The sequence below is a fragment of the Callorhinus ursinus genome, unplaced genomic scaffold (assembly GCF_003265705.2).
Source record: "Callorhinus ursinus isolate GAN/ISIS: 27379988/994484 unplaced genomic scaffold, GSC_fseal_2.0 scaffold30, whole genome shotgun sequence".
Taxonomy (NCBI): Eukaryota; Metazoa; Chordata; class Mammalia; order Carnivora; family Otariidae; genus Callorhinus; species Callorhinus ursinus.
In genome coordinates this window covers 17,198,214-17,212,777 of record NW_027397092.1, presented here as the reverse complement: position 1 = coordinate 17,212,777, position 14,564 = coordinate 17,198,214, and the positions used below count along the sequence as shown (strand labels likewise).

General features: G+C 46.9%; 1 protein-coding gene across 1 annotated transcript in view; it reads left to right on the top strand.

The window, feature by feature from the left end:
- The window catches only part of FSTL4 (follistatin like 4), a 408,583-nt gene that overhangs the window by 368,701 nt on the left and 25,318 nt on the right, over positions 1-14,564 (top strand). Inside the window, exons 9-12 of the mRNA XM_025860911.2 lie at positions 7,862-8,023; positions 8,399-8,533; positions 9,551-9,577; positions 13,287-13,405. Coding sequence (XP_025716696.1) covers positions 7,862-8,023; positions 8,399-8,533; positions 9,551-9,577; positions 13,287-13,405 — 443 coding nt within the window. The remainder of the gene's footprint in view (positions 1-7,861; positions 8,024-8,398; positions 8,534-9,550; positions 9,578-13,286; positions 13,406-14,564) is intronic.

Genomic DNA, 14,564 nt, shown 5'->3' with positions numbered 1-14,564 from the left:
GTTCTGACGATCCCCATTTGTGGAGTCGGAGCAAGAGTGGGAAGAGGGGGCCGTGGCAGATGGAGCATGCAGAGGCCTGAGGCCCCCTCTGTAGTCCTGCGGATGGAGGGTTGGAGGTCAGAGGAGGAGCGGTCTCGGCCCCTGGGATGACAGTGGCTCATGGAGACCTCACGGCCAGCAGAGGGTGCCTCTCACTGTGAGCACCCCTGCCAGGGGATGTGTCTTTGCCCAAGAGACAGTCCTGTATTTTTAGGTGAATGACTCACTCCACACCCTTGACTTTCAGTCCGGTTTCCATTTCGTTCTAGAATAGGGCCATGCATTTCCGTTCAAAGTTAGCCCTGAATTGGTCTTTGAGAGCTTTGAAGTCAGAACTGACTCCGGGTCTCACCCGGAAGCTGATAGGTAGGAGCAGATCCTCCAGCCCCATTCCAGATCTCCGGGATCAGACTCTCTGGGGTGAGCACCAGTGTTGTTTTAACAAGCCCCCTGGGGTTTGCAGATACTCCAGTTTGAAAACTTCATGGGTCCACAGATTCTATCAAAGGTCGGGGCTAAGGCAAAGGACAGTCTTCAAGGCTGGTGCTGACCACTGGCCATCTTACTGAAGAGGCCAGTCCACAAACCACCAGTTGAGATTCCCCAGTTTGATAGACAAAGCTACCATCAGTAAAGGGACAAGCCCCATGGGCGTAAGGTAGCTCAGTATTTCTCTTGTGAGGTGGACAGTGGATCTTGCTCTCTTCTAGCAAATCTTCCCCCACCCCTGTCCCCATGCACCAAAAGCTCCCCTCTGGTAATGCTCATCGCACTTGAAGTTCATTGTTGAACCACCTTGCCCCTGGACAGCAAGCTCCGTGGGGATAAGGGCTGGTCCACTCATATTCCCTGCTCTGTCCATAACGCCTGGCAGTTGGGAGGTGTTTAATAGATGTTGGCTGCACATAATGAATTGACAGAGCTTTGTAAAACCAATCCAGACCATTAGTGTGGTGCCTGCCTCAGAGTGGGGGGATTCCTTCAGCCCTCCCCTGGCCCTCTCCCCCACCCCTGCTTGGCAGCATTTGCTACTGTCATACTTTGTAATATCTGGTAGGAAAAAATGCCCATCATCACCCTCACCTTTCAAAATTTCCTCAGCTGTTCTGGCACATTTTTTTCTTCTGGGTAAGTTTTAGAATTTTTTTGTCGAGACCCTACCAACTGATATTCATTGCAATTAGATTAAATGTATGTTTAACTTGGGGTATCTCATTTCTTTTTTTTTAAGATTTTATTTTTTTATTTGAGAGAGAGAGAGAGAGAGAGAGAGAGGAGAGGGGGGAGGGTCAGAGGGAGAAGCAGACTCCCCACTGAGCAGGGAGCCCGATGCAGGACTAAATCCCAGGACTCCAGGATAATGACCTGAGCCGAAGGCAGACGCTTAACTGACTGAGCCACCCAGGCGTCCTGGGATATCTCATTTCTTAACCAGAGTAAATCTTCCACTCCCAGAAGGTATCTCTCCAATTATTCAAGGCTTTTTTTTTTTTTTTCTGTCTTCTGTGAGGTTTTAGAGTTTTTTCATTTAGGTCCACAGTGATTTCTGTCTGATCACTGCCAGTAAGTAAATAAGCTATTAGTTTTGTATGTTTTGGTGCTGGCCCCCTTTCGGCACTCACTTATTAAACCTTACTACTTTGAGTTTCATTATCTAGAGCATATCCAGGTAAAATATCATTTTTCTCCATCCTTTTAATACTTCTCATTTCTTGCCTTCAATTGACAATCATACCCTGCATTGTGTTGAGAGTCTGATATTGCCTTCTTTTCACTTTTTTTCTAACTTAATGTTTCACCATTCTGAAAAGAATGGTGCTATTTCTTCTTTTTATGGAGATATTCTTCATTGTAGGAAACAAATATCATTCTGTTCCTTATTTATTGAGGTTTTTTCCTCTAAGAAATTGATTCTGAATTTTTTTGAAAAGCCCTTTCAGTGTCTAGCAAGAGAATCAAATGATTTTTTCTGACTGCTTTTGATTTTGGAGGTGATTAATTACAGATTTCCTGATAGTTAGGCATTGAAACGTATTACACTTGGTCACGGTGTGTTCTTTTAATACCAGGCTAGCCTTGATTTACTAATATGTCACTTGGGATTTTGGTATATCTAGTCCTAAGTGGGTTAGGTCTGTAGTCTTCTTTTTTGTGCTCTCTTTGGCAGGTTGTGCCCAGGTTACACAATTTGCAACATCTTATCTTCTCTGTCATATTGCAACAGTGATACAACTTGCAACATCTCTGCCCCATGCTCTAGCAATTATCCATTCCTTAAATGTACAAAATAGCCTTCCTATGAAACTACTCAGGGTGAACTTGGGTTAGTAGCACTTTTTTTTAACAGCTTTATTGAGGTGTGATTGATTTACGAAAAGAACCACACAGGGGCGCCTGGGTGGCTCAGTCGTTAAGCATCTGCCTTCGGTTCAGGTCATGATCCCAGGGTCCTGGGATCGAGCCCTGCATTGCCTCCCTGCTCGGCAGGGAGCCTGCTTCTCCCTCACCCACTCCCCCTGCTTGTGTTCCTGCTCTGGCTGTGTCTCTCTCTGTCAAATAAACAAACAAAATCTTAAAAAAAAAAAAAAAAACTCACATACTTAGTGCATACAGTTTGTATACTGGGACTCAAATACATGAGACATACCCCTGATACCATCACCACAATCCAGGTAATATACATATCCATCACCTCCAAAAGTTTCCTTGGGTCCCTTTGTTTTTGTTTGTTTATTTTTTGTTGTTTGTGGTAAAAACATGTCACATGAGATCTCCCCTCTTAGTAGATTTTTAAATGCACAGTACAATATTGTTGACTAGGCCTCATGCTATGCAAAAGATCTCTACGACTCATTCATCTTGCATAACTGTAAAGTAGCACTTGGAAGTTTTTTAACTATTCTCTTCTTTATTAATTCTTCTCCTTACTTTTAAGTTTCCTTTTCTTGTTGAAGTATAATCAACATATAGTATCCTATTAGTTTCAGGTGTACATCATAGTAATTCAGTATTTTTATACATTATGAAATGATGTTGATGATAAATCTAGTTACCATCTGTCACCAGGCACGGTTGTTATAATAGTATTGATTATATCCCTTATACTGTAATTATATCCCTTTGACTTACTTATTTTATAACTGGAAGTTTCTACCTCTTCATCCCCTTTAGCTCTTCCTCCCACTCCACAACCCCCCCACCCTCTGGTAACCAGCAGTGTTTTTCCTGGATCTAAGAGTCTGTTTCTGCTTTGTTTTGTTTATTTGTTTTGTTTTTTATAGTCCATGTGTAAGTGAAATCATATGGTATCTTTTCTGTCGGATTTCACTCTTATTTTACTTAGCATAATCATCACCCTTTAAGTCCTGTGATGATGTCACAAATGGTAATATTTCGTTCTTTTTTATGGCTGAGTAATTGTGTGTGTGTGTGTGTGTGTGTGTGTGTGTGAGAGATCTTTATCCGTTCCTGTATGGATGGACGCTTAGATTGCTTCCATATGTTGGCTATTGTAACTAATGCTGTAGTGAACATCAGTGTGCATTTATCTCTTCAGACTGGGGTTTTTGTTTTCTTCAGATAAATACCCAGAAGTGAAATTGCTGGATCACACAGTCATTTTCAACTTTTTGACGGGCCTCCACACTGTTCCTCACAGTGGTTGCATCACTGTGTGTTCCCACCAACAGTGCACCAGGGTCCTCCTTGCTCCACATTCTCACAAACCCTGGTTATTGTCCTTTTGATACCAGCCATTTTGGTAGGTGTGAGGTGATAACTCATGGTGGTTCTGATTTGCCTTTCCCTGACGATGAGTGATGATGAGCATCTTTTCATATCCCTGTTGGAGCTCTATGTTGTCTTTGTAAAAATGTCTACTCAAGTCCTCTGCCCATTTTTTAATTGGGTTATTTGTGCATTTTTTATGTTAGGTTATGTGGGTGCTTTAAACTTATTTTGGATACTAACTCCTTAGCAGATATAGGATTTGCAAATACCTTCTATTCAGTAGGTTGCCTTTTCATTTGTTGATCATTTCCTTTGTGTGCAAAAGCTTTGTAGTTCGGGCACCTGGCTGGCTCAGTCGTTTGAGAGTCTGCCTTCAGCTTGGGTCATGATCCCAGGGTCCAAGGATCGAGTCCCGTGTTGGGCTCCCTGCTCACCGGGGAGTCTGCTCTTCCCTGTCTCTCTGCCTCCCCCAGCTTGTGCTCTTTCTCCCTCACTCTCTCAAATAAAACAATACAATCTTTAAAAAAAAAAAAAAAAAAAAAAAAGCTTTCTAGTTTGATGTAGTCCCATTTATTTATTTTAGCTTTTGTTGCCCTTGTCTGAAGAGATGGGTCCAAAAACAGATTGCTAAGCCTGATGTCAGAGAGCTTACCACCTATGTTTTCTCCTAGGAGTTTTTTTGGTTTTAGGTCTTACATTCAAGTCTTTAATCCAATTTTAATTTATTTTTGTATATGGTGTAAGAGAGTGGTCCAGTTTGGGTTTTTTGAATGTAGCTGCCCACTTTTCCCAACACTGTTTATTGAAGAGACCATCTTTTCTCCCACTGTATACTCGCTTTCTTTGTCATAGATATATTACCCATATATACGTGCGGTTTTCTTCTGGGCTCTCTGTTCTATTCCATTGATCTGTGTGTCTTTTTTGTGCCAGTACCAGACTATTTTGATTACTATAATTTTATAGTATAGTTCGAAATCAGGGAGTGTGAAACCTTCAGTTTTCTTCTTTTGCAAGATGGCTTTGTCTGTTTGGGTCTTTTGTGGTCCATACAGATTTTAGGATTCTTTGTTCTATTGCTGTGAAAAATGCCTTTGGCATTTTAATGGGGATTGCAGTGAATCTGTAGATTGCTTACCGTAGTATAGACATTTTAACAATATTCTCCCAGTCCATGAGCACAGAATATCTTTGTATTTATTTGTATCTCCTTCAGTTTCTTTCATCAGATTCTTAGAGTTTTCAGAGTACAAGTCTTTCACCTCCTTAGTTAAGTTTATTCCTAGGTATTTTATTCTTTTTTGATGCAATCATACAAGGGATTATTTTCTTAATTTCTCTTTCTGATAGCTTGTTATTAGTGTATGGAAATGCAACCAATTTCTGTTTGTTGATTTTGTGTCCTTTGAGTTTACCGCAGGCGTTTATCAGTTCTAGTAGTTTTTTGGTGCGGTCTAGAGTTTTCCATGTATAGTATCATGTCATCTGCAAATAGTGACAGTTTTACTTCTTTCTTTCCAATTTGGCTGCATTTTATTTCTTTTTCTTGCCTAATTGCTGTGGCTAGAACTTCCAGTACTATGTTGCATAAAAGTGGCAAGAGTAGGCGTCCTTGTCTTATTACTGATCTTAGAGGAAGAGCTCTCAGTTTTTCACCATTGAGTATGATGTTTGCTATGGGTTTGTCGTAGATGGTCTTTATTATGTTGTGGTACATTCCTTCTAGACCCACTTTGTTGAGAGTTTTTATCATTAAGATTTCCTTTTAAGTGGGGTGCCTGGGTGGCTCAGTCGTTAAGCGTCTGCCTTCGGCTCAGGTCATGATCCCAGGGTCCTGGGATCGAGCCCCACATCGGGCTCCCTGCTCAGCGGGGAGTCTGCTTCTCCCTCTCGCACTCCCCCTGCTTGTGTTCCCTCTCTCGCTGTCTCTCTCTCTCTGTCAAATAAATAAGTAAAATTAAAAAAAAAGATTTCCTTTTAAGTGATCCATTTCATTGGGATTTTCATATTTATTCCCTATAATTGAATACAGTATTTTCATAATTTTTAATTCCCTGTGTTCTTTCTCTATTTTTTTATTGATCAAACTTGCTAGAGATTTGTCTATCTTATTATAAACAACCAGCCTTCGATTTATCTGTCATTTCCATTCTTTTTTGACTAATCGATTCATTCACTTCTGCTTCTCTATTGATTCTTCCCTCACCTTCTTTAGATCTACTTTATGTGTGGTAGGCAGGTTTGTATAAATAAACGGTGATCTAGCAAGAGCCCAAGTTTATTAACTTCCAGGTCATGACCACCCACATTGTAGAACTCTGGATGCTCTACTACCTTCTCCAACTCCCCGCCAGTCCAGTGCTCCTCAACCCCCCAGTTCTAGCTCTGTGCTCTTGAATTACACCCTCCTGACCAAAACTCTACCATCTATTCAACTTGAACCCTGTTCCTCCCTCTTCCAAATTCACAGTGTAGGGAAGTTGTCTATATAAGTTATTATTCCTTTCCTCTCTGAACCAAATGGAGTCAGAGAAGGGAGATTCACTTCCCTGCTCTAAGCAGCCCTCTAGATATGCCTTACCTAGAGCCCCATTTACTTCCTCCATCCCAGTGGCCTGATCTGCGACAAGACTCTTCTGTCACACCTTGGAACTCTTCTCCAGAACTGCCAACAGAGAAACTGGGAAATGACTCACATTGTGGTGGTGTTGGGTCTCTGTGTGGTTTGTCACACGGTGCCTCTGTGTTTTTGTTACAGAAACAGCTCTGGGATATTTTCAAGGTGGGTTCATGCCCTTTGCTGACTGTCCATTTGGCTTTCTTCTCAGACCCCCAGCTTTGCCCTGTAGGTGAACCAGAGGAAAGATTTGAAACTCAGACTGAGTTAATCAGACCACTAGCAGCCTCCTAAGGAGTTTTGAGAGGAGTTGCACAGTCCATTTCTCACAACGAGGCAATGGAGTTTTTGCCTTTGTCCTCCGCCTTCCCAAGAAGAGATCACTAGAATACTTGCTCACATTCCAGGATTAGCAGTATTACCTCCTTCTACATAAGCATCAATGTGTTCTATCTCTGCTCCCAAGAAAAACCTCTCTCCTAAAGTATAGGGACACTTTCTTTTATCAGACAATAGGAGCTTCCAGATACCTTTGGGGAAATGTAGTGGCCTGCTTTAGGAGGAATCCATCTTCCACCTTCCCAAAAGGTGTGTGTTGAGTGTAATATCCAGGTAGGTGCCTTTACATAAGCTAATTGGAAGCCGTTTTGGAAATACGTAGAGTAAAATATGTGGATAGGTAAGAGCCCTCAATTCCACTGAAAATGATAATTATTTTATTTCCTGGGCCCAGAGCTAGGGGTAAGAGGAAAGATCCTCCAGACAATCTTCACTTCCTCCAGGAACCTCCCCCGACAGCCCACTTAAGAAAGGCCAGAGATCTGTGGCGAGTGCTAACACCTTGCCCACCCGTGTTCTTCTGATGAGTGGGAGGACACATCCTCAGCCCTGAACTTGACTGCCAGGGCTCATGGCTGAGCCAAGGAGGACACACTTGCCTTTCACCCATGGCGGAGGGGTGGGATGTGCGAAGTGGAGAAATAACAGTGATCCACTGGAAAATCAATGGACTTCCCTGGAGTGCTGATGTAATTAGTAGCCCTGCCCGTCAGTGACCATAAGTGCTTTGTGAAGCACCTTCTGCAAAAAATTAAGCCCTTGTCCAATGGCTTTCCAATAACAGAAATAATATATTTGATTTTTATTCATTCAGAAATAAATGTGCAGTGGCTCTTGCTCTTCACGTGTAGCAGCTGAACAGCATTCAATATCTGGATGTCTTTCTGATCAGATTTAGAATAATGGTGAAAGCCATGAATTACAGGGCACAAAGCCTGACATGTTTATTGCTTACAAATCATTTTATAGCCCTTTCTTCGAGGGCTTGATCTGCTGAACAGGATGACTGTGAGCTAGTAACAAAGAGAACTCCAGAGTCACGTCTCGGTTCACCCCCCTGGAGCAGGTGTCGTGGCCAGAGCACGGGCCCGAGGCCAGGTGAGGGCCCTCTCTGACCAGCACCAACTTCATCTGCAGTGCCACCAGTCATCCGCGTGTATCCAGAGACCCAGGCACAGGAGCCCGGTGTGGCGGCCAGTCTGAGATGCCACGCAGAGGGCATTCCTATGCCCAGAATCACTTGGCTGAAAAATGGCATGGATGTCTCCACCCAGATGTCGAAACAGCTTTCTCTATTAGGTAAGAACCACCCTCGGTGCCTCTCTGCTCTTTCCATCAAGTTTAAGCTGACGCTTCCCCCAGCAGTGGAAATGAGAGACATGATTTGTTTCTAAGTCAGATGTTTCGGGAGTGAACAAACGTCTCCCCAAATTCTCCTGCTATCGGGGCTCACACAGGTCTTGCAGGCTTTTTGAGCACAATGATGATAACCCGTCAGTTAGATCCCAGGTCAGCGTCAGTTTAGTTCAGCTGTTTGAGCTCTTTCTGGGCGTGTATCATGGATGTTGGCTGCCCTCAGCCCTGCCAAGGGCCTGCACTCTGAATAGAATGGAGACAGGAGGGAGGAGGGGGTCCCAGCTGAGCAGGTCATCCTGAGCACTGTCCTTCCTCCAGCCAATGGGAGCGAACTCCACATCAGCAGTGTTCGGTATGAAGACACAGGGGCGTATACCTGCATCGCCAAAAACGAAGTGGGCGTGGATGAAGATATCTCCTCACTTTTCATCGAAGACTCGGCTAGAAAGACCCGTGAGTCCGCTCTTGCCTCTGAGGTCCTCGTTGCGCTGATTGGGGGATGCTGGGTGCAAGGGGACCAACTGACCAAGGCCACACCCTCATCCATGAGCCCCTGAAGACAGGGGTAAACTCCCATATTCTTTGCTCAAAGCTGGGGACAGAGGGTGCCCAGAGGTGAGCAGACCTGCCCTGGCAACCTCGACAACACACAGACAGAGAAGGTCCCTGGACAGCAGAGAGTGCCCAGGACCACAAGGAAGCTTGCATATCCTAGCCCCACTTCTGCCTCCTCCTTGCTGTATAGACTGGAACCTCTGCCCCTCACCCACAAAATTCCTCCTACTCTCCACCCACCAGTCAGTGTTGCAGATTCCATATATGATAGACTAGATATCAGTTCATGATCTATATCACATGCTGCCATCCCACCATGGCCCAGGAAGTGGCCCGGCCACACTTGCACACATAACCTTGAGGCCAGGGATTATAGCCCACCTGGTGGCCAAGTATGCCTTCCCTGGTAGCCACCGCTCCCCAAATGGCTCTGCAGGCATGATTCCATGGACACGGGTGATAGATAGGATCTCTTGCCCTTATTCAAAAACTCCAAGCTGAGTCTTCATCATCAAAGGAGATCATTAGAAGTGTTTCAGATGGTCTTCCTAGGAGAATCCTAGTTGAAAAGCAGCATGGCTTCTGGAAGTAATCAGGAACTCTAGGAGAGCGGTTGCTTGCTCCTTGTCAACCACAGCAGTGGAGGATCCCATTAGTTTCCATGATCCTGGGGACCTGATTTCAAAGACTATTTAGAAATTGAAAAGGTCCCGAGACCTGGAAACATGTGTCCACATCCAGAGTCCCATCAGCGCGCTGCTGCTGGGGCGGAGAGTGGGGCAGACTCCACACACGGTGGATTAGGGAGCCGTTCGTCCCTGAAAGGAATCACGACAGTAAAGTTGCTGACATTGTTTTGTTCTCTTTTCCTTCCCCCAATCACGTTCCCGCGCTCCTGATTCTCTGACGCTGCAGTGGCAAACATTCTGTGGCGAGAGGAAGGTACCAAGCTCACTTCTTTTGTGTTGTGCTTGTGATCGCCTGTGTTCGTGCCTCCATTGTGAGGCCCTATGTCCATGGGCCACGATCAGCTTGTCCAGACACCACGCAGTCCCCACAGGTGGGGCCCACCTGCCAGACCAGATGGGAGGGGGGAGGTCAATTGTCAAACTCAAGCGTCACACACTGAGAAGCAGATTTAAAACCTACTAGTGTCTTTAATGGACACCAGTCCATTAGAACTTAAAAGTAGGAAGTTGCCATCTGAAGCTGTTTGAAACTGTCCCTGAAGCAGATTACTTGGCAGGGGTTCCTAGTTGGATGAGGCCTTCAGCTTTTTTCCAGAAGCTGATATTGGTGTTGGGGTTTAGTGTATACTTTGAGGAAATGCCAAAGAAAAAAGCCACCATGATTTCTGTAAATGTATATTTACATGTATATTTTTAAATGAATAGACTTTTTTTTTAAGATTTTATTTATTTATTTGACAGAGAGGGACAAAGCAAGAGAAGGAACACAAGCAGGGGGAGTGGGAGAGGGAGAAGCAGGCTTCCCGCGGAGCAGAGAGACCGATGCGGGGCTCAATCCCAGGACCCTGGGACCTTGACCTGAGCCGAAGGCAGACACTTAACGACTGAGCCACCCAGGCGCCCCTGAATAGACTTTTTTAAATTTGTATTTATCAAACCATCTTTAGATATTAGGTTGGGCCCTAAAAAAAAAAAAATGGCCATTCTTATACATCAAAAATGGTCAAATACTGACAATTTCATGTGGTTCAAAAAATAGCAGGCCCATGTGGGAACTGGGTTATAGAGCCTGAGTCACTGCTTGGGGTGCATGTGCCTTTGTGAACCCCAGCCCAGGGCAGCCCCTCCACCAGAGCAGAGTTCACATCACCTGGAGATAACTTATTCTCCAGGTTAGTGGATGGTGGTGTCAGGGAGGAGTATGAGAAGTGGCAGAATGCACCCTGTGATTTCAGGGTTAAGCACAAAATCTACCTCTTTAAAAGCTGGCCTGGGGGGCACCTGGGTGGCTCAGTTGATTAAGCAGCTGCCTTCAGCTCATGTCATGATCCTGGGGTCCTGGGATCGAGTCCCGCATCAGACTCCTTGCTCAGTGGGTAATCTGCTTCTCTCTCTGCCTGCCGCTCCCCCGGCTTGTGCTCTCTGACAAATAAATTTAAAAATCTTAAAAAAAAAAACAAATGAAAGCCGGCCTAGTTCCTGTCTCGTTTTTTCCTCATGAACATCTCATGGCATTTCCTAGAGCCTAGCATATGCGCGTACTCAGAACAATTTCCTGAACGTCAGGCACTGCTGCCCACAGTCCATCTCAGCAAAACAAAAGCAGAGCCTGAGAAATGAGAATGGATGCCAGTAGGCTTTAGGGTTCCTTGGAAGAACAGGTTGTAGCGATGGCCACTCATCATGGACAGCTGTCCCTCGGCGGTGCGTGACCTAGCTCCTAGGCCACAATGCACGCAGAGCGCTTTCCCTCTGTGTCCTTGAGAGGTGGTAATTTTCTAAAGTGAGTTTACTACCAAGAGGCTCAAGTTTCAAAAGTGGAGCCCAGCAAAGAATGCAGGAGGCCCTGGGGTGTGTGAAATGCAGCCATAGAGGCCCCACCTTGAGGCCAACTTAAGACCCCCGGCCACTTTCGGGCTCCGGGCTGGCAGGTGCTGCCTTCATTGTGGACAGCGCAGCAGCAAACAAATTCCATCCTGCCCGGACAGCCAGCTGCCTGTACCCTTCACAGCTGGAACCCAGAGCTGGGGGTTAGGAAACACCGGAGCGTAACTCAACAGGCCGGCAGGGAACCGTCCCCTCTCAACAAGAGAAATGAGACAATCGGGGCGTACCACAGCAAAGAAAGCTTCTTCGTGCCCCCTTAGGAGAAGCGACGCTCAGACAGAACCTTCCAGGGGCCGGATCATGAGGCTGGCTCTCCTGTGAAGTCAGTTGTTTGTCGAGGCCCGCATTCTGTTGCTGACGATGAGCAAGGCTGTGCTTCGCCTGCCATGTGGCCACAGCTGCAACCCCACATGGAGTCCCCCGAGCTTTCAGTCTTGCACTGGTCCTTGCAGCTGTCGATTTCCCAAGAGGCCCCTGGAGGCCGAGGGACCCCCAGGGACAGGGATTTTGACTCATAGGTCTGAGCAAAAGAAGTTTGCCAGGTGAGAGTGGACAGAGAGAAGGCCCCACAGGGGCAAGATAGATGGGGACAGAGCACATACGGGCCAGAAGCTGGGATGCCCTGGAAGCTGAGACAGGGCCCTCGTGGGTGGCCCCTTTATGTAGCTCTTGGGGACAGGCTGCCCAGCACCCCAGGTTCCCCACTGGGACCTGTGCAGGGTGCTCCCAGGCACGGCTAGCTTCTCAGAGGTTGGGGTCCAGTTGTGCCCAGTGGCAGAGCCCTCCTGCCCAGAGCCCCTCTCAGCATAGAACCAGCAGCAGCTAAGACTGTGTCATGGAGTCAGGGACCTTGATCCACACTGGGAACCCCAGGCACTGGGGCTTCCTGGTCAGTAAGGGCCCGAGGCCCAGAAAATTGCCTGCAGCCATTGGAAGCAGGTGGAATGTTGGCTCCTATTTCATGTTACATTGTTTTCTAACACTAAAAACTTACCCAGATAGTCAGTGAAGTCACTAGCTGGGTTTCTGAGCATGCTAGGAAAGAGTGTGTTTTTCATGTATTTAATTTTCTTAGCATTTATGGAAATCTGTTGACTATCCTACCCTCACAAGAAAAAAAGTGAGGGAGAAAGAAAGGGAGAACTCAAACCTTAACTATTTTTGTGCCATGTTTACCCTTTATGTTGAGGCACAGTGATGCAGAAGAGCCCGGAGTAGGGGTTCAGGGTCTAGCCCCAGCTCTGACATAAATCCAAGTAGCCTCTAGCAAGCCCCTTCCCTTCCTTGGACCTCAGTTTTTTTGTGTTTATAATAAGGAGGCGGTACTAGCTCCTCCCACGGCCCTTTCTCTGCTAGTCTGAAATTTCTCCCCGCCGACCACAGCAACCACACCAGGGCGGTGGTGGGAGCAGGCGGGTGGGCCTGACCAGGCTGTGGGTCCATTGCCTGACCTGGGGCTGCCACAGAGAAATGGGTGAGGCAGAGGTGGGAGCAGAAATCAGGGAGCAGCTAGCAGGCTGTCTTGAAGGGGGGTCTGCTGGCACTGACAGGCCAGGATGAAATTGGCACAAAGGAGCGGCAGCCACAGCTTTGTCAGGACCCTAAGTTCCAGGGAGTGGTGTTGTATATAAATGTGTTTTAAAAAAAAAAAGAGCTAGCCTTTGCCTTTCTGGCATGATCTGATCCATCTGATTTGACTAGTTGACAACAAACGACCAAGGGAGACTCTTTCAGAACAGGAAAGACCAAATGTAGGTCAGAGCCAAGGCTATCATTCATTTGAAACCTTCTGTTGGTGGCCCGCCCAGGGCGCCCTAGGGCAGAAGCGCATGTCCAGGAGGATAGCCTGGGGATCGCAGAGCCTTCATCTGCTGTAGTGATTCACAGCCCTCTGGCACTTTCTCCCCATGCTGCCCACACACCACCTGCTCATCTCACATCACCTCAACCGGTGCCTGTACCCCACGCAGACAAACCGCAGGTGTCATATGTGCCCCATGTGGCACGTGACCCTACCTTGGAGCTAGCCGCTGGGGACAGGGGAGCATAACCATGGCCGTGTTTACTCCTCACAGGCCTCAGTGTGGGGAACATGTTCTACGTCTTCTCGGACGATGGCATTATCATCCTGCACCCCATGGACTGTGAGATCCAGAGGCACCTCAGACCCACGGAGAAGATCTTCATGAGCTACGTAAGTGTCCGTGCTTGCAAGTCGGTCTTCCATGACTGCCCCCTTGACTTCCGAGACTCCATCTGCTGCATGTGGGGTAGTTCCACATGTGTTCCAAAGCTCCAGAAAGTCCACGGAAGGCTAAGAGTTGAAGGTCTCATTCCTTGATTGGGCCTTTGGTGCACAGAGCCCTCGGTGAGGCCTAAGGCTTACAGGTGGGTTTCTCTTCTCCCCAAGTTCATAGAGAAGGGATGGCGACAGCAGTGTGAACAGACAGCCCAAAAGGTGCTGCTAGAAGGAGGTGCAAGGTGCACTGGGGACACTGAAGCGTGAGGCCTCTCCAGACCCGGGGAGGACAAAGTCAGAGAAGGCTCCCGAGCAGGGGACCCCTGGGCTCAGTTGTGAAGAACAAGTAGGAACTGGGGATGGGTCTCTAAAGGGAATGTCATGAACATGGCAAAAGGTGGCATAAAATGTCTTGTCACATCCGGCAATCGCAGATACTTGGTCTGACTGAGATTAGGATGAATGTAGGTCAGGGTCAAAGCTAAGGAGTTTTAATGGTAGATCTTAAGAGTTCTGGGGACCCCTGGAGGACTTCAAGTGATGCCAGGCCCTGGTGGGGCTGCTTTAGAACATGTGCGGGGCCCCAGTGAGGGTAATGATGAGCAGGACTGGATTGGAAGCCCAGAAGCAGGTGCAGAGGCTGTTGTGAGCACCCATGTGAGAAAGGGTAGTGACCTAGCCAAGCCAGGGGCAGTGGCAAGGGGAAAAATCGATTGTAGTGTTATTCACAGGTAAGATCAACAGGCACCACGAGGGTCATCTGGGGTCTTGCTAGGAGGAGCAGAGTGCCCTTCACTCAGGAGGAGGAGAGGCAGGTTAGGGGGGCACAGTTCATTCTTTCACTCTATGAGGCCCTGTACAGAGGCCACATTCTCCGTCTCGTGCTGGGGATCCCCAAAGCAGAGCAGATAGGCTCTTCATCAAGGAGATGAGGGTGGCCTATAATGTAGTGAGTTTAAGATGCCCATGGGACGCAAGCATAGAAACATCCAGAAGATGGGGATGGGCCGTGGTGGGCTGGAGAGTCGTCGGCTCTCTGGCAGGCAAAAGAAGTAGCTTTAAGGAAGCCTGGAGAACATGGGTCACAGAACCTAAGGATAGCAAAGTTTATAAA